The sequence below is a fragment of the Hylobates moloch genome, unplaced genomic scaffold, assembly GCF_009828535.3.
Source record: "Hylobates moloch isolate HMO894 unplaced genomic scaffold, HMol_V3 SCAFFOLD_10, whole genome shotgun sequence".
NCBI classification, from domain to species: Eukaryota; Metazoa; Chordata; class Mammalia; order Primates; family Hylobatidae; genus Hylobates; species Hylobates moloch.
This window is the reverse complement of record NW_026652285.1, coordinates 57922382-57942367: the sequence shown is the minus strand read 5'-3', so window position 1 is coordinate 57942367 and position 19986 is coordinate 57922382. Positions and strand designations below refer to the sequence as shown.

Below are 19986 nucleotides of genomic sequence, written 5' to 3'. Positions count from 1 at the left end.
AGACAGGAGAGGATAATAGCATTGGCTCTAGCAATTCCTCAGGAGTTTTGGGAAGCATAATTAACTAACATTAGTACTCCTGAGGTATAAGGAGCTATTTAAGTATAAATCTTAATTATCATTATTCTGAATGTATGGTCAAATCATTCTCTTCTCAGTTATTTAAAGCAGAAAAGCAGACATAACTTTCTCTCCTTCATCTCCAGGACAAGAAACAGGTCCTGATAAAAGACCAAAGGAACAAATAGTATAAAGCCAGGAGAGATTTATTTAATGCATAACATTTGGAGAAATTTCCTCTCCCCTCGTTCTTTAGACTAAGTACACCAAATCTAAATCCACCAGTGTGGGGCATTCTAAGTGCCGCAGAGAGCTCTGGTTCATCCAGATGTCATGAATCTTTCGATAAAACAGCACGGAAGGAGAAGCTGTGGAAAAAGCTCTTCCAATATTTATAGTTTGTTCCTGACGTGCATTTCGCATAGGAGACAGGAGCTCCCGAATTAGGAAGCGCAAGTCACTGACTCCCACTGCTTGTGTGAATGAGCATTCTTGAGCTGTGACATTCTTCCTGAATGAGTGGGCCATAGAGACACTCTTTATGCACTGCCTAAAGAATGGTAAGCTTTAAAACGATGGTATTTTATCATCTGGTGCTCTGGTTAGGTTTGTTCCAAGCCAAAGGGTTAAATCACTTGGGTAATGATTCTGAACAGAATCTACTTTGCATCAACCTGATGTTCACATTTATAGGACTATCTGGCCTTCAAAATTCTTGCAACTTGGGCTATCTGACCAGAAAATGCTAACAAAGGCTCCAGGTTTCTTCCTCACAACAAATCATAAGTGATCTCTCTGCCATTAATTTCTGCCTCAAATTCTACTTAAAAAGAAATCTTCATCACTTCTAATCTCCACTCAGTCTCCATGTACACTTTCTGGTTCATGAAGGGATTTTTATATGTAGGATTGAATTTCAATGACTGACATATAGTGGATCAATTTCATCTTAGACAAGTCTTTCTTTTTGGCTGGTAAGCTAAATAGGATACATGAGAACTTCTGAAGAATCCTCAGATAACCCCACCCTGTGTGTGTGTACGTGCCTGCAACTGCTGTTTCTACTTTTTATTCACTCTCCCTAGCCTTCTTAAGCCACATATTGAATTCATCCAACTTTATGCCAAAACCAATTAAAGGGCATCTCTGTGCACCATCTATTCTATATTTGCATTGTTATTCCTATTTGATATCCTCAGGGAAAGTCAGTGAGGTCATCTTGATGGATGCCTGACCAGTTCTTCCAGTAGCCCCTCCAGCTTCTGCAGGGCATCCTCACTACGCAAAGTATGATTCATGGACCAGCAGTACTGGCATCATCTGGGGGCTTGTTAGAAATACATTAGTTGGGCCCATTTTCAAATCCATTGAATCATAACCTTCATTTTAACAGGGTCCCCAGGAGTTTGGTATGTGCATTAAAGTTTGAGAAGCCCTGATTTAACAACTCACTGAGAAGTTTTACCAGAGTCAAAAGGTCTCAGTGAGCATGAAGGATGACAATTTTTATTTTTATTTCTTTTTATTTTTCGTAGACACGGGGTCTCACTTTGTTGACCAGACTGGCCTGGAACTCCCAGCCTCAAGGGGTCCTCATGCCTCAGCCTCTCAAAATGCTGGGATTACAAGTGTGAGCCACTGCATCTAGCAAAAAATGACAATTTTTTCAATGAAACACAAAGTAATAGCTAGGTACCTAAATATTGGAGTCAGGGTATCTTTGACCATAGCTATAAAAAAGGAGAAAGGACAGGAGATTGGTTTTGTCCCCGACAGCACATTTCTAGGCCACATTCCAAATGAAAACGAGAAGGGGGAAAAGAGCTTAGACAGCAGGAAGATCTAAGACTGACCCACCCTCTGAAAGGTGGGTCAAATTTTTGACTTAATTTTCTCCTTAAAGGGCTGTATTAGCCTGTTTGCATGCTGCTAATAAAGACATACGCAGGACTGGGTAATTTATAAAGGAAAGAGATTTAATCGACTCATAGTTCCATATGGCTGGGGAGGCCTCACAATCATGGCAGAAAGTGAAGGGGAAGCAAGACATGTCTTACATGGCAGCAGGCAAGAAAGAGTGTGTGCAGGGGAACTTCCCTTCATCAAACCATCAGATCTCATAAGACTTATTCACTGTCACGAGAACAGCACAGGAAAAATCCACCCCATGATTCAATTACCTCCCATTAGGTCCCTTCCACCACACGTGGAAATCATGGGAGCTACAATTCAAGATGAGATTTGGGTGGGGACATAGCCAAATCATATCAAGGGCCAAGTCTAGAAAGCTCAGGTAGTAAAATGATAGAGTCTCAAGATCTTTTTTCTGGGCAAGCCCACGCTTCTGAATAAGGAAGGGCAGAGTTAGTCTGGGATAAAAGCATTTCTGGGTAGAACGTTTCTCCCTAATGGCTACAGGGCATAAACACAAAGGGAGGTGGGGAATGTTCACCTCCTTTATCATATTCTCAAGGCCTACCTAAGGAGAGGATAAATAACACCAAGCACCTGCCTATCAAGTGTAAGCCACTGCATCGGGCACTTCAGATATGCTCAGCCTTTAGGTGGCAACCTTCTAAGCTGGGGCTGACACATGACAGGCAGGTGCTCAATGTATGCCTCTCCTTAGGTAGGCACAAGGATGCCCTCTACTTGGGGCTAGAACCCTACACTTTATGGAGAAGGAAAGTCACACTTTACACTCCGAGGTGTTAAGAAAATTGCTCAAAGCCGCATAGATCATGGAGGATGGAACTCAGATCTGTGACTGAATCAGATCTGAATTCAAAACCCAAACCCTTCCCACTGCACCAAATCTGCTCTTTAAATAATATGGAGAGTGGAGGCTAACTATGCTCAGGATTCCAAGTTCAAACATCGATCTGAATGAGTCGTTTGAATTGAGAATAAGTGAAAGTTTATCTCCTTAGAAGTACAATCTTAGAGGTTCCACCTATTCCATTTAATAGTCTCTGTTCCCTGGCTTCCACGAGAAAGAAGATTTAAAGAGGTGTCTTTGTCCTTCATTGCCTATAATTTCTGCATACCTTCATCTGGGTCCTGTCTAATATCACGGCAGGGACATCCCTGGGAATGAGAAGCTGATCTCTTACAACCAGAATAAAGGCAACCTCAAAGAGGAACAGGGGACAGGAATAAGCAGCCAAGTGTTTCTCCACCTTTTATATTTTATGGTTGGCTAGGGTGTCTTTCGTTATATGGGCAAGAGGCTGTGTTTTATTCCCACCGTCCTGCACCCTACCCCTGCCACCTTCCTAAGAGGTAAGGTCTATGTTGTCTCAAGTGTTATAACTCGCTGCAAGGGGTAGCCCAGGACCCTCTGTTTCTCATACCTCCAAAGACAGCTGGCACATTGTTCAAAATCCCTAGATTCTAGCAGAACAGGATGTTAAGTGAGACTCTTCCTGCCTCAGTAACTTATACCAAAGTGGATGTGAGGCTCTCAGAGGCAGAAATCACAAAGGAACTGGCTGAGAACTGGACCCATGTCCTTGGAAATGTCTGATTCACCTTGAGAGTGTAAGAGATCTCTGGAAGGAGAGAACAAGGAAGGATTTATAAAGAAGTTTCTTTGGGGAAGTGCTGCTCTGACACCGCCCCACCGAGGGGCTTCCACAGAACCACTCTGAGAGTTGAACTATGTTCTCTGCAAACGGATGGCTCAGAGGACAAGGCCTGACCCTTGCCAGAGAAGGTGAAAGAAACCTGCAGCCATGGGCTATAGGTGGCATTTGGCTTGACCTGTACACCCAGGGGACAAGAGACTATGAGTGTCCCCTGCAGTCCAGAGGCAGCACAGGAGAAAGTCTTTGTGGGGAGTCTTAGGTCCTGCTGAGGGACCCCAACAACACAAAGTACTTTCCTGGAGTTAGGAGTTGCTTGTGCCAGCTGGAGCAGAGGCACATTTGTTCATGTCATGGGAAATACAGAGAGCGAAATCTCCAAGAGCCCACAAAGGTATCCAGGAAAGAAAGTCTGCACATCAGCATTGAACATTCCCAGGTTCCAAGAGCACAAAGCCACTAGTGAGCAAACTTCCCTGTCATCTCCTTCTCCACCCCCTTTCGCCTGGGCAGCAGGGACACTGAAACCTCAGCAAACTCCATCCCTGACCCCATACTGCCAGCCTGAACTTGGGGAGGACAGGAGACTGGCCATGAGCTCAAATCCAGAGTTTTCATTTCTAGCTCAGGTGGGACATGCCATTTCTCAATTGAGATTCTATCTGCAGCCGAAAATAACCAAAGGATTGTTTGTCACTCAATCATAAGCAGAAAAACGTTACACAGCTCAGAGTTCTCCTCCAATCAGTGAGGCTCACTCCTGGTTGCTCATTAGAATCACTAGGGACCTTAAAAACAAAAAAAGCCAAAGCCCAACTCTCATCCCAGAGCCACTGAATCTGAGTTGCTAAAGCTAGGCCCCAGGAATGTGTATTTAAAAATGTAATCAAACTAAACAGTGACAAAAAGTCTTCAGTTGATTGAAATGTGCAACAAGGGGCAGGAAGCTACTGTTCTGGGAATCAGGGAAGATCTCTCCTATTGAATCAATTTTAAAGACATGATGGAAAACAAAAGTAACATAAAACTCCTGTAGTTTGATTGCCACAAGTTGTGCTCTTCAGTGTGCTAGAAGAGAAACATCATGGTTTTCTAGATTTCATTTTGAAGCTGAAAGTTTGCATTTTATGCCTTAAACACAATCCCAAACTAACCAGAGCTAGGTTCAATTCTTAAATGTGGGACCTAAAGTGATCAATTTAGTATCTGGAGTCTGGGAAGGTATTTTCTCTTTCTCGGTTACTAGCCAGGCTTCCAGTGATTAACAGATGGGGAAGGGCGCTGGCTTGGTGTCTGGGGTCCTGCTGACATCTGAATATCTGCTAGCACCTGTCCTTCCACATTAGCCTGCTGGCTGGGGAAATGGCAGAGTCTGCAAGGCCCCCAGCACTCTCAAGAAACATTTCACGGGGATCTTGGTTTGCTGGGCCGCTCTCTTTTAATGCCTGCTTCACATCCTCACATGCTGTGACTGGCACCCCCTTGGACTGGGCTGCCACTGGCTTGGGGTCGAACTTCACCATCCTTCCTCCAAGTAGAGAACAGGGTGTCTGCCACATCACCTAGTGTCTGCATCCCAAGCGGGAGTAAAGGTTATGAGGACTGTCATTACATCCAATTGGTCCACCCTCTTCCATGCTCACCAATTTTTGTTTTGGAGACTTTTGGTTTATTTATGCTTCAGTTTCTTTCAACAGTTTTTATTCTCTGTTTTCAAAAACAAGTTCCTAAGCAAAATGACCATCCCATGGAAATCTTAGTTCTTTTTAAAAAATTATTTTTTATGTTTTATTTTTGAGACAGGATCTGGCTCTGTTACCCAGGCTGGAGTGCAGTGGCACAATCACGGCTCACTGCAACCTCCGCCTCCCGGGCTCAAGCAATCCTCTGACCTCAGCCTCCCAAGTAGCTGGGACTACAGGCACACACACGACATCCAGCTAATTCTTGTATTTTTTTGAGGAGAAGGAGTTTTGCCATGTTCCCAGGCTGATCTTGAACTGCTGAGCTCAAGCGATCTGCCCACTTCTGCTTCCCAAAGTTCTGGGATTACAGACATGAGCCAGTGCGCCTGAGCAGAAATCTGCTCTAAGCTGAATGAGGTGCACATACTCTAAGGGACATCAGAGATGTCACATTAATTATGGCTCTGTATAGAAATGCAACTAGCTTCACAGTGAGCCCAGGCTGCCTGCTTTCGTGTAAGCCAGGAAACTTCCAATATAACAAATACAAAAAGGGAAGGGGGGATCTTACCAAAACAACTGGGAGAAAGTAGCTGAAATTTCTTATAAAAAATATTTGTGAGAGCTAAACTTCTTCATCAATTACTATATGATAATAGTAGAAGTATTAATGGAATATAAAGCCAAACTTGACCTGCTGTCCTTAACTTGGAATGTACGTTAGACCAGCAGGGAATTTTTTTCTCTTTTGCCATTTGTTTATTTTTCTTTAGTTTTAAAGGACGTTAAGAGAGAAAGGAAGCAATTCTAAGAAAGGTCATTGTCTGTGTGCTATGGCTGTGAGTCTCATAAATAGCTACAACGATTCTATTTCCCAAGCCAAGTGGGGTCAATCTCTAATCGGTCACACTGGTTTATAGCCCACTAGGGCCATTTATATCCACTGTCACCCTGGGCCAAGTCTCCTTCATTTCCACTTTCATTTATTACTCCTTGATAGCTGACACTTAAGTAAATACCTAAAGAGAACCAAAAAAAAACCAGCCTTTTATAAAAGCAGATATTAATATCTTAAAGACCTAACAAATTCATGAACAAGAAGATGGAAAGAAAGAAGGGAAGGAAATATATTTATAAAATTTAGCCTAAGTTGTATTTTTTATAAATAATTATTTCTTTTAAAGGGAATGTTTGAGAAACACCAAGTTATTCTTATACCAGAAAATAATTCTTCCCCATCACAAGCTAAGTTAAAACTAACAGAAATGATCAATGAAAGTGAGGCCCCATGGATAAGAAGAGTTCAGCTCTACCAAATATCAGTACCATATAGAAATGTTCAAAAGGAAAGACATCAAAATCCTTTCCAAAACAGAAGCTTCTGGCTTTACACCGACAGTACTGTGCATTGATATCAAAAGACTCAGACCACTTCTGACAGCTTTTCACTGCAGACCTTCACTCTGAATCAAGTTTTGCCCCCAAGAGTTTCAAAGGGCCACTGGTAAAATTCAAATAAGTCTGAAGTTCAGTTATTAGTAATGTACCAATATTAGTTTCTCATTTGTGACAAATGTACCACAGTAACGTAAGATATTAACAATGGTGGGGGAGGTGATAAGTCTGTGAATGCTCTATACTATCTTTGCAACTTTTCTACAGATCTAAAATTATTCAGAAGTAAAAAGTTTATGTAAGAACAAGCAAAAAGCTACTGTCCTAAATCAGTGTCTCTGGATTTAACTATGAAGCTGTTATTCCCTCAAACATGACTTCCTGCACACTGCAAGCTAGAGATTTACTACAGCAACCATAGCCAAGCAGCTAAACTCTCAATTAAGAGGAAGATTTAATGGAAAAGACAGCAACAGCCAGGGGTGTCTGGGTATTGCGTCCAAATATTGCTTCTTTTATGTGCTCCTGAAGGGCTGCTGATTGTAAATCAAACACATATTCCAAATCACATTTTGAATATACTAAGCAAGCTTGTGCATTTAAAAAGAGGTCTAGTAAAGAGCAAAATAATAGGAACTTATCATGTAATGAGAAGGACTGCATTCTTGTTTATTGTTTTGCAGAGATAGCTTTGCATGGATCACCTTTGCTGGTGGTGGGGCCCTGGGAGCCACACAGGTACATGCAGCCCAAGCAACCCCTGCCTTACAAGTCTCCAGGGTTCTATTTTCCCTTCTCTCCGCCAAGTCATCTTTGCATGACTTTGACTGACTCAGAGCTACTCTGGTGAGGAACTCTATTCATGTACAGCTCCCAACATCCAAACACAGGCCTTGGCCACCACATCGGTAGCAAGCATTTGGGCAATGAGACTGAGTAGGTAAGAACACTCCACGGAAGGACAGCATCTGAAGCAGGTAAATGCATGACACTTGTCCCACTGTTCCTGAAGCTCACACTGACATGCTCCTGCTGTGCCCAGAGTAGACCCCTGGTGCTAGCCATCCTTTCCGCAGTCCTAGCCTTTGGCCAGAGAGGCACTATTACCACTCCTAGAAAAACAGCTCAGGAGCCAATAAAAGAATCACTCAGCTCAGTCAGCCCAGGTAAGCAAAACAGTCCAAAACACTAATTTCTCACCCATGGATGAGAAACCAGAATTCTCCTTTTTGAATTAGGTAAGAGGCTAGAAAATAAATCTTAAATGCATCATGAGCCAACCAAACACAGTTCCTGTGCTTGCGGTTTTGCATGGGTTTTGCCATTGTAGGTACAAAATCTCATTAAACCCTTGCAACCATGATGGTAATAATAATAATAACAACTCTTTTCTCATAAGATACCCAAGCACCCTGGAGTAGTTATTAATCCAGTGTATATCAGATAACTGTTCAAAATTATTAATTTCCTCATCACCTTCTTGGGAGGAGTACAACTCCCTGCCCCTTAACTTGGCTTTGGCCCTGTGACTTGCTTTGGCCAATGGCAGATAAGCTGAAGAAACAGTCCAGTGCACCAGCCCTGAATGTAGGCCTTAGGAAGCCTCACATTGTTCCAGTTGTCCTCTTTCACTCTGCACTTATCATAACAAGCACATCTCCTATGTAGCTGCTGCTTCATGACCCTGAATCCCACAATAAATACATGCAAAATAAAACCACTCCACTGACCTATGGATCCATGAGCAACACTAAATAATGGAGTTTTAAGCCACTAGGTTTGGGGATGGTTTATTGTATACATGATTTTGTCAATAGGTGAATGATAGACTTTATCTTCTCCCCACGTCAGTTACTCACCATCGTCAATTCCAGGCCAGCCCATGAAGTGAGCAGAAATCTGTTTCTCATCCTTCCCATACTCATTCTTGGCTATTAGAGTGTAGTCCCCATTGTTCATGTGAGTGGGATTATCCAGCTGGAGGCAGCCGTGGTACTCCGTGTGATTGGTAACATGTATTTTAGTACAGATGTATTTGGACTCATTCAGTATTGCCCCATTATAGAACCACTGAAGCGCTGGTTTGGGGTTGCCTTTCACAGTGAATGGAATGCACCAGTGGTGGTCTGAGGTTGGAGATTCGAGAAATGTGATAGTTGGTGCAACTAAATTGAAAAAGAGAGAGTTAATAGCATCAGAAAGCTCAGAATTCTCCCCATCTCGAGATGTCTGTGTCATTGATAGGGAATTTTACTCAACCATTGTTTGGCTTAGAAAAACACACGATCAGAAACTCTGGAATCCATCAGTATTTAGTATCATCATCAGGGTGGATGTTAACTCCCTACAGAGAGCTTCAGAGAGACTCCTTTCTCTGTTCTACTTAAGACCCATGCATCACAGTCATTTCTCAAGTCTATTCAGTATAAGTGAAAACCAGCTCCAAACAGATCCAAGAGATTTCTGACAGTGGAAAGAGTTCATTTGGAGTTGACTTTGGTTTCTAATATCTGTATCTTGATATTATACAGATTCATCACCAAAAAAACTCAAAATAATAAAATAATGAATACTTTTTGATAGCACTTCTTTCCTAAATAACAAAAATGACTTTTAAAATTTTACCTGAAGCCCTGATCTCACATAACTTCGAAAACTGATCAATGCAATAAATGTTGCTGCTGCTGATGAATTATTATAAATACAACAAATCAACATTTATTACTGATTGTCAATAGCAAATACTCTTTGAAAGTATCACATTTCATTATAGTGTTGTCCATTTTTGCTAGGATCCTAGATGCCAATGTTTGGATCCTTTAAATGTTTGGGGTCCAATCTGAGCCTGGACAGAGTAGGGATTATTTCAACTTTAGATATAAAGCACTTTATGCTTTGGGGAAACAAACATTATCAAGTAGAATCTTTAAACAGAGTACTTATCCTAAGTGAGGGTATTTAAAATTCTTCATCTTCATTTTAACGTAGTCTGACTTTGGTAATTACAAAATCAAGGACTGGAAAAGACCTTTGATATCTAACAGCATCATTTTTTCAGATGAAGAAACCAAAGTGCAATGAGGTTAAGTGAGCTCATCAAGGTTACTGAGCAAGGCAGATCTGGAACAAGAATCTTGAATCCTGATGTTTAATCCAGTGGCCCTTCCCTCTCAGGCACTGCTTCTTGACTGTATGTGTTCATCAAACAAGAGGAGAAAAAAATCTAAGGTACTGTAGCCAGAGAACAGACATACCCTCTGAGTGGGGTCTCTGCACTGGTTATCTTGGTTGTTAATATTTTTTGTTTGTTTGTTTTTGTTTTTTTAGACAGAGTCTCACTCTGTCACCCAGGCTGGAGTGCAGTGGCGCGATCACAGCTTACTGCAACCTCTGCCTCCCAGGTTCAAGCGATTCTCATGCCTCAGCCTTCTGAGTAGCTTGGATTACAGGCACCTGCCATCGTGACCAGCTAATGTTAGTATTTCTAGTAGAGACAGGGTTTCACCATGTTGCCCAGGCTGGTCTTGAACTCCTGATCTCAAGTGATCCACCCGCCTCAGCCTCCCAAAGTGCTGGGATTACAGGCGTGAGCCACCGCACCCGGCCAGTTGTTAATATTATTTATCATTTATTGCTTCTGCTCTTTGTCCAAACTATGACAGATAAGGTCAGTTTTTCAGAGCCTAGTGACCATACAGATATTAACCTGAAACTGAGAAAAAAAACTCAAGTTTGGATATTTTTAATAGAAAGCAGGTAATCTGATATTACCCCCTTACTTGTATTCAGGTAAATCCTCCCACAATACTACCTAGGAAGAAGCAAAGCTGATAAAAGGACCGAACTCACTTTCATAATTTACAGAAAGATTTCAAGTTACCAGTGACATTCCTCTCAACTGAGTACCTGTGCAGCTGAACTCTGCACATGTATGTTGTGACTATGTCCCTCACTCTGAGAAATGTGATATTACTACATTTAAATTGGCAAAGTTTAATTGTTTGCTTTACCAAATATTTCTTACAGGCCTCCTTAAAATAGTCTTTGGAAAACAAAAGTTTTCAATATGTGACTTCATCTATAAAAATTCAATTTAAATATAATTTGGGGGTACTATATATATATATATATAAAACACAAAATAAGGTCCATGCATGTGTAGATACACACACTTGTAGATCTGTGCTATAAACCAACCACCACAAGGACCACAGTGGGGCAGGGGCCACACTTACCTTCCTCCCACCAGCCCAGGTCCCCAAACCCAGGGCCCATCATTCCTTCCACCATGCTCAAATGAATTTTGGGTTAGGTGCTGATTTAAGGACATACAGTTGAAAGTGCTTGCATATGTTTGGAGATAACATTGACTTCAGGCTTCTGAGTGGGTCAAAATGATGAGAATTATGAGTTTAGTACCCACTGGGCATAGTGATTGTACTAACAGTGATAAAGGATTACAGCTGATGATTTCAATCATTCACTCCAGCAATCACATACTGAATGTGTGCTATGAGTGAGTGTTAACCAGCATATTGATAACAGCTATGGCCATGGGTCTACACGTGTGTAACTCAGACACACACTTACACACATGCACATTCATGTTTTTCTCATCCAAATTCTAATTCAAATGGAGTAATTAATTTATACCGTGCCAGCTCAGAATTTACAATGATGTGAAGCACCTATATAGTTTTTACTGAATACACACCTTCATGCTAAAAGCCATAATTTGGAATTTCAAAATGTATATTGTATTAGTTACAATACTGAAAAACAATGTACTTATGTTTAATTAAAAAGATGGATATCTTTGAACTTAGATTCAATGTATACAGAAATTTAAAACAACAATAATAAAAGTTTTCTACAGGTGATAATAATTTTCAGTAATTTAAGTAGGACTAATCCTACCTTCTCACAGAAACTTGATATCAAAAGAATGAGGTTTTATTTTATCAACATTACAATTAGGCATTTGTGAACAGCTAGTAAATACTTTAGGTATCATAACTTTAAAGCATCATATTGCTTTTATAGAGGAAGAAAGTTTTAGAAACTGGTTTACGAAAATTTAAGCTAAAACATTAACAAGAGGGAGCAACCAGCCCAAAATCTATTCTATCAGAAAAAAGACAGAGGAAGGCACAAAATGACAAGCTCAAAATCGAAAAAGAAGCTTAAAAGAAAAATCATGCATGAGCAAGAGTTATTAAGCAGAAATTGAACAAGTAAAAGAGGCTGATAATGTTTCTTAATTGAGTATGCACAAAACACTGCATATATTTTTTTTAACAAATTTAAGCAGCACCCAGAGTGCCCCAGCAACAAACATAGGTACGTCCATGATCGTTTGCTATTAAAAACACATGCCAGTCTGATTACGTACAATGCACAGTGAGGTTGACAGAATCTTGATCTTCTCCTACAAGATTTTCCGCCACACAAGAGATCTGCTTCCCACTGTCATCAGATGAAATGTTAGTTATCCTTAAGGAGCCCTGTGTGTGGCTTGTTTCATTCTATAAATGAATTAACAGACAAAAATAACCTCGATTAGGATTGATCCCAAAGTGACAAGATTTGGGATTTCTTCCCCTAACTAGAGAAAATATGTATATATAGCATTAGAAAAGCTTTTCTGCCTGAACTGGGCTCAGGCAAAGAAGTAAATCAGAAGTCATTCTATTTCTCTAGGTTTCGGTTGCTAAGTGCATGAGGTTGACTTGATCCCTAAATTCCCTCCAAGGGAGAAGACCACAGGGAAAGTCACTCGCTTTGTTCAGGATGATACAAAGAGCTCAGTAGGGATATAAAGACTCCTCGCTCTCTTAGGTATGCATAACTAAAATGCAAGCCTGCGTTAGTCTTTGTTAATTAAGAATAAGTAGAAAGTGAATGTACATCAAAAACTCTTTGTAAATTTCCATCTGTAGCCCTATAAAATATCAAATGATCATCACTAGGTTTAATACATTCTCACATTCTGAAACACTCTTGTCTCTCTATTAAGACACAGCCAAACACAAGCCTTACCATATGTTTGGAAACCAGATTACCAACATCCCAATACATATTAGGAACTGGATCGCCCGCCACACTACAGGATAACGTGATAGACTTTCCTTCCTCCACAGTGAGGTTAGGTGCGGCCAAATTTGCAGACGGCAAACCTATGGAACAAGAAAAGTAAACAGAGGCATATGCAAATAGTTAAATGCAGTATCAAAATAAAAGCAATAAATTGAAAACTGTTTATGCTTTAAAAATCAATCTTTAATTGCTTTTTGAGGCTGATTTATGTTGATCCGAAAAAGTGCCACTTTGATCAGCTTCATAGATTTACCATAAGCCAAAAAAAGCTATAATTAGATTTCAAAATAAATTATGCACATTTCTTAAAGCATTATTGCCAAATAACCTTTTATTTCAAGTACACTAGTATAAAGAACTGTCTTCCGCCTCTTTTTCTGTTCTACAGTTACTAATCCAGTTTTTGCACATAAACAGAGATTGTACATAAGGACTGACATCGTGTCTTTTATTTCCTCCTGTCTCCTATCCCCCATTTTTTACTAATGCTCAAGAACACAAAAGGGTGAGATTCATCTATTTTATTCTTGCAAAAATCTGTTTTTTGCTTTAAGTAACTCTCACAAATCTAACCCTCTACCAGACACAGATTTTGAAAGACTCATTCTATTGAAGAAAATGTAGTTTCAAAGCATTTTTCAAAGATAGGCAGTTTGAACTATTGCAGTGTTAGAAAGTTTCAAAGTTATATAAATCATAGTCAAATATTATAGGTAAAATTGCTATCTTATTTGGAATATAATGAAAATGGGTTGGACTCATTTCAGTGAGAAGTTCTTTTTATTGGAAAGACTCTGAGAATGTATTTATCAGATGAAATTCTGAACCTCGTAAACATTTTTTAATAGTCCAGCAAAGCATCATTTTTATACTTTTATATTTCAAAAGCTATGTGTAATTTTAGGGATGCTGCTATCACTTCATGAAATTATCACACCAACTGAGTGTGGACACTGCTTTAAACTGCAAAAGAATCATGGTAATTTTTACATGTAGGTATGTCTTAGAGGGTATAACAATATGTCAGGACCTGCCAGTGGAGTCTGTCCCTCTCTTGGTGTCAGGAACTCTGCTTGGGACTATAGTCACCCGACAGCTATGTCTTGCAGAACTATGATACATCATTAACTCAGATCAGAACCTGGAGGTCAAAGAAGGCGATTCATTTTCAACAGCCATTAAATTGCAATTAACCCACCCACCTGGCAATATCTGACCCTTCATCTTCACATTATTATGGATAAACCTTTCTCTTATCATGTATTCTTACCAGCAAAGCCATCTTTCTTTCTTTATTAGTGAAATCAGACCGGAATAAGATTTGTACAGTCTATATCTCATGGTTTTCCCACCACTGGGAGAGGATTCCCCAATAAGATCTGGCTTTCAGGGGCCAGCGAGACCCCCTTCCAAACTCTTCCTTCCCGTAAGCATCCAATAGAGACCAATGTTACATCTTTCATGGGGTTTCAAAAAAAAAAAAAAAAAAAAAAAGCCCCTAATAGCCAGAGTTATACAGGGCAATGAAATATATAACAATGATTAACAGAGAGTGTCATACTAGCCCCACACCCTAAACCCAGCACATACTAACTTTGTGGCCTTAGATGAGTCTGTTGTTTTTCTCAATGTGTTTTCTTCACAACTTCTGTGACAATTAAGCTGTTCAGTTTATTACGGAGCACATCAAGGCAAAATAGAAGAAATGGGCTTACTTAGTGAAAAATCTCCTTGAAGTCAACGGCATAATCTGGGTGACTTTTAAAAATATATATATACTTAATTTTGTTTTTCAAAAATCAAATATTTAGTCACAAAGTTTGAAGAGTTGATAATTCTATAAAACTTATGAATAAGATTCAAGCTATTACGTGTGAAAAACTGTAGTCCCACCTTACCCATGTGGCCCTATTTCCTGTTCTCAGAGGCACCCATTTCATCTCTTTTAACTTCTTCTTTTGGTATTGCTCTGCTCATCACTAAGTATCATTCTTTATTGCTACTTCTTGGTTTTCCTGTTTCAGCAGTATCTATTGACCTCCCACTGTGGAAGATGAGATATGGGCTCGCTTACACACAGAATGCCAGCCCTCCCCATGGCCCCCACCACATTCAACATACTCTGTCTTCACATTTTTTCATGTGCTGTAATTGTCTCAGTGGAGACATAAAGATTATGATGAGTAAGTGGCCGGGTGCGGTGGCTCACGCCTGTAATCCCAGCACTTTGGGAGGCTGAGGTGGGTGGATCACGAGGTCAGGAGATAGAGACCAGCCTGACCAACATAGTGAAACCCCATCTCTACTAAAAAATACAAAATATTAGCCGTGTATGGTGATGGGTGCCTGTAATCCCAGCTACTCAGGAGGCTGAGGCAGGAGAATCGCTTGAATCCGGGAGGCAGAGCTTGCAGTGAGCCAAGCTCACATCATTGCACTCCAGCCTGGGCAATAGTGCAAGACTCCATGTCAAAAAAAAGATTATGAGTATTATGAGTATGCAAGCCTTACTAACACCAGAACCATCTAATATGCAATACTTACTTTATTTCATCAAATTTAAAATGGTATTAATTACAGGTTGCAACACTGTTATATGTATCACTATGAAAGGAAGAAAATGTGCCAATATAACTACAACACATGCTTTCTTACCACTTAGAACTATTGTTTGGATGTTGGACCTTATAGATAGCCCATTTAATTCTCTAATCCTTTCCTATTTTCCAACTTTTCATTTATTTGCTCTATTTGCAGGGAGATTTTTTTAGATTAATCTTTAAAGCCCCCTTTTAAGGTTGTTCATTCCTCTGTAATATTTTTTATTCCCAAGGCTCTTCTTTTGTTCCTGAATGTTCTTTTTTTTTATAGCACCATCTTCTTGTTCCATGGATGCAATATCTCTTATGATGTCTATGAAATATTTATAATCATTTCTTGAATTTTTCTTTTCTCTATATTGGCTTTATTTCTCGCAATTTTTTTTTCCTCTCTTTCTCTCTTTGGTGCTTTTGTGTTTGTGTTTCAAATATAAGCTTTCCTCAATTGTCTGGCTGTTCATACATCTTTAAGAATGGGGTACTAGAAGCATTGCACAAATTTATGAATTGTCAGCTTCATTGTAGGACGATATTATTGGCCTGTTTACTCGGTACCACCTGATGTCAGGATCGTGAAATCATTTTGAGGAAGGGGGTGGTCAAATTATTCAAATAATGTTCTTCCAGTTTCCTGCTTGGAGGACAAAGAGGCCTGGAAATATTAATATTCAGTATGTAAATCCATCATATTCTCTATGGTTCCCATGGCCTCACTCTATCTGGAGTTTCTCAGAACCTTTGTTTTATCCACTTTAGAGAATTAAGCCACCAGTTTTCTGCTGAGGCAGGAGAGGTGCAGTCACCTGGGCTTAGCAGATTTTCAACCAATACGGTGTTTGATGCTACCTGTACTCTCACGCCCTAAGCATTGTAGTAGTTCTGCCATATAAACCAAGTTTCCCCTTGGCTTTCTCCATTGTCAACTTGGTAACAAGTATTCTCACCCTTTAAGTCAGTTACTACTCATCCATCTGCTTTTTCAGCTTGCAAGTGTTTGTGCTTTGTTGACTGTCCCTCTTCCTTTTTTTTTTTTTTTTTTTTTTTTTTTTTAGATAGTCTTGCTCTGTCAACCAGGCTGGAGTGCAGTGGCATAATCTCTGCTCACTGCAACCTCTGCCTTCTGGGTTCAAGCGATTCTTGTGCCTTAGCCACCTGAGTAGCTGGGATTACGGGCACACACTACCACGCCTGGCTAATTTTTTGTATTTTTGGTAGAGATGCGGTTTTGCCATGTTGCCTAGGCTGATCTCAAACTCCTGAGCTCAGGCACTCTACCCGCCTCGGCCTCCCAAAGTGCTAGGATTATAGGTATCAGCCACCGTGCCCGACCGACTCTTCTGCTTTCTGTATTTATAGATTTATCTGCTGACTCTGGGGTGACCATCAGAGTCAAGGCCTGTCATGGTGCTTGTTCTCAAGGTATGACCCCTCCATAGCCAGACCCCACCGATGAAGCCTAAAGACACCCACCTTGGCATTTCAAGTACAAACCCATGGGATGAATTTCCTACCTTTATAAATGTATCTAGTAGTTTGGAAATTCTGAGGAGAGAAAGGTTAAAATAAAGAGATTCTCAGTAGGAAATGTTATGTCATAATGTTAATTTTTCCTATAAAATCTAATGTGGGGTTTTTTTTCAAACTTAAGCTTACATAATTAACAGCTCTAAAAGCATTTAATTATAGTAATACTAATATTATCATTTATTGGGGATTCACTTTACCAGATATTCTTGCCTAGTACCTTGTTTTACCTCATCCTTAGAACCATTCTTGAAGATAAGTATTTTGCCCTCATTTAATTAATGAAGTATATGAGTTTTGGAAAGTCAAATACATTACCCAACATTGTCCGAGTACATATAGACCTAGAATTTGAACTCAAAGCTCAGGGTCTTCACCACTACCTCCCAAGCTGTACACATCCATTTCATCATGGACCATAAATACCACCGATAAAGTGGTATTTATGATTCCTTGATAAAGGAATTGTTTCATTTAAAAATAATTACATGTCTATTCTGCAGAAGAGTGAGTCTTCTTTATTTATAGAGAAATCGTATCACCCTGTCATCACAGTTTCCAAAGGAATCTGAGCAAAATTGGCCAAGTCTAGATCTTTTAAATGTAAAGTCTTCCACAAATGAGTAAGCATCTGACTCACGTTAATTCTACAGCGTTAATATGCTGGCCAAAGATTCAATAATGGAAAAAACAATCCGTACTTGAAATATCACTTGAGGTTTAATTAGCACAATAAAAATGAATTGGGAAGCATGAATAGCCAAGGCGGAATCAACCATTTGCCAGGCACTACTTCTTGGCTTAACAAGATTTGAAATCGGCACAAGTACACAGCAAAGCCCAGCAACGCTTCCAAGAGCTGCTAGCTCTACTGTAAAAGGATCCTGACTCTAAGCCCTACAGCTGTCTTCCTTTGCACTCTGGGGAACCTCGCTGGAGATCAGAGACGACCAGCTTCCCACGCAGACAGATACCTCCACGTAAATGTCTCTTGATCTGGATTCCTTCAGGAAGGATGTACTGGCCTGTAGACCTCAGCAGAAAATCATCAACCAGGCAGTGAAAAATGTTGACTTTCTTTACACTAAAGCTTCCCAAACTATTGTGTGTATGAATCACCAGGGTATCTTGTTAAAGATGTAGTTCTTTTCCAATAGGTCTGAGTTGGGGCCTAAGAATTTGCATTTCTAATAAACTCGCTGTTCCACAGAACACACTTGGAAGGACAGGGGTTTATACCATAAGTGTTGGGCAATTGTTGAATGGGCTTTTGTTCCTACAACTATTATTCTGAAATCTGATATGGACCTGAGTTGTCCATCAAATTTTCCCCAAAGTGTGTCTTACAGAACTCTAATTTATTGAGATTCTAGATGGAAAAAAAATCCAAGATTACAAAAAAAAGGAAGAAGAAAGAAGAAGAAGAGGAAGAGGAAGAAGAAGAAGAAGAAGGAGAAGGAGGCTCTGTAAGAAACTCTGGGGTTCACAACATACATTAGAAAATTAAAAGTTCTGAGAACTCCTGCTATAAAGAAATCCATTTAAATTCCATTGATCTTACATTCCCCAAGCAGATTTGAGTACATAATCAGTTCTTTGATTATAATGTTTGTTGTGGCTTTATTTTTATTTCAAGCAATTTGACAAAATATAAGATATACATATATTTAAATTCAGATGTAAAATACATTTAAATCTATTCTTGTTAATGATAGTAATAGCTATTATTTATTGGGTACTTGGTATGTGCTAGACTCTGTTTTAAATATTTTCCATTTATTACCTTATCAATCATCCTAAAAATCCTAGAAGGTAGATGCCATTAATATTTCTATTTCCAGATGAAGAAGTTAAGGCTATCAAATATTATGACTAAATAGCTAGTGAGTGGGGTTGGCCCTGGCCCACATCTGTCTGTCCAGGGCCTTAACCAGAGCATTCTGGCTGCCTCCTTTGCTGGGATCTTCCATGTCTCTGTTCCCACCTATTAGTGCATACTTCTTGAGAGTTGACCAAATTGACTAGGTGCTTCAGTCACTCATTCAAAGTGTGTAGGCCCTCACTTTCTCTTAAGGAAAAACAAATCTCTAGTCATTTTGGATTAACCCAGTTTGGCAACAAATAAGATGGGTTAAGGTTGGGTTTTACTAATATTTTTTAGTAATCACCAGTAGGCCTTGCTTGTGTTTGTTTTCAGCTTGCTTCAGTGATCCTGAGCTCTGTTCATTTCATGTTGGGTCATCTTTCCACATGTATAAAAATATTCAAGTAAATTATAATGTTGTCTGTTCTCTGCCTTCTCTCCTCTCACTTCTATTTGTGCACACATGAAAGAACTTAAAACAAATAAACACTTGACCTATCTCTTAATTCTCTCTCAACAGAATACTAAAATTCTATAACCTTCCCCTCTACCCTTCTATCTCCTTGTTATATCTTCCAAGTTCTTTGCCTCCTAAACAGCTATATTCCACAAACAGGAATGAAGCCAAAATGAGCCTGACCTATTTAGAAGTGATTGCTTTATACCTGGTAGCAAAAATGACAGAAAGTTAGCAAAATGACTTTGCAAGCTCAAATTTGAAACTGCACTTCTAAGCACATGTGAGCCATGTCACAATAGTGACAGGTGCTACATAACTTCTAAACACAAAAATTTAAACAGCAGTTGACAGATGAGAAAAAACAACTTCATTTGACATTCTAAGAAGATAAAGAAAAACAACGATCCACTGTGTGGTTTGCTTTATTTAGGAGATAAAACCTGATCTCTAAGAAAATTAAAGCAAAGCAGTACACTAAAATTAATGTACAAAAATCACAAGCATTCTTGTATACCAATAACAGACAAACAGAGAGCCAAATCATGAGTGAACTCCCATTCACAATTGCTTCAAAGAGAATAAAATACCTAGGAATCCAACTTACAAGGGATGTGAAGGACCTCTTCAAGGAGAACTACAAACCACTGCTCAATGAAATAAAAGAGGACACAAACAAATGGAAGAACATTCCATGCTCATGGGTTGGAAGAATCAATAT

At 39.7% G+C, this 19986-nt stretch overlaps 1 protein-coding gene across 7 annotated transcripts in view; it reads right to left on the bottom strand.

Annotated features, from left to right (window-relative positions):
• NTRK2 (neurotrophic receptor tyrosine kinase 2) overlaps positions 1-19986 on the bottom strand; it is a 545280-nt gene that overhangs the window by 292417 nt on the left and 232877 nt on the right. For all 7 annotated transcript variants that reach the window (XM_058445160.1, XM_032164403.2, XM_032164410.2 and 4 more), the window contains 3 exons: positions 12764-12900; positions 12117-12249; positions 8584-8889 (listed from right to left, as the gene is read on the bottom strand). In XM_058445160.1, the coding sequence (XP_058301143.1) occupies positions 8584-8889; positions 12117-12249; positions 12764-12900 (576 nt within the window). The remainder of the gene's footprint in view (positions 1-8583; positions 8890-12116; positions 12250-12763; positions 12901-19986) is intronic.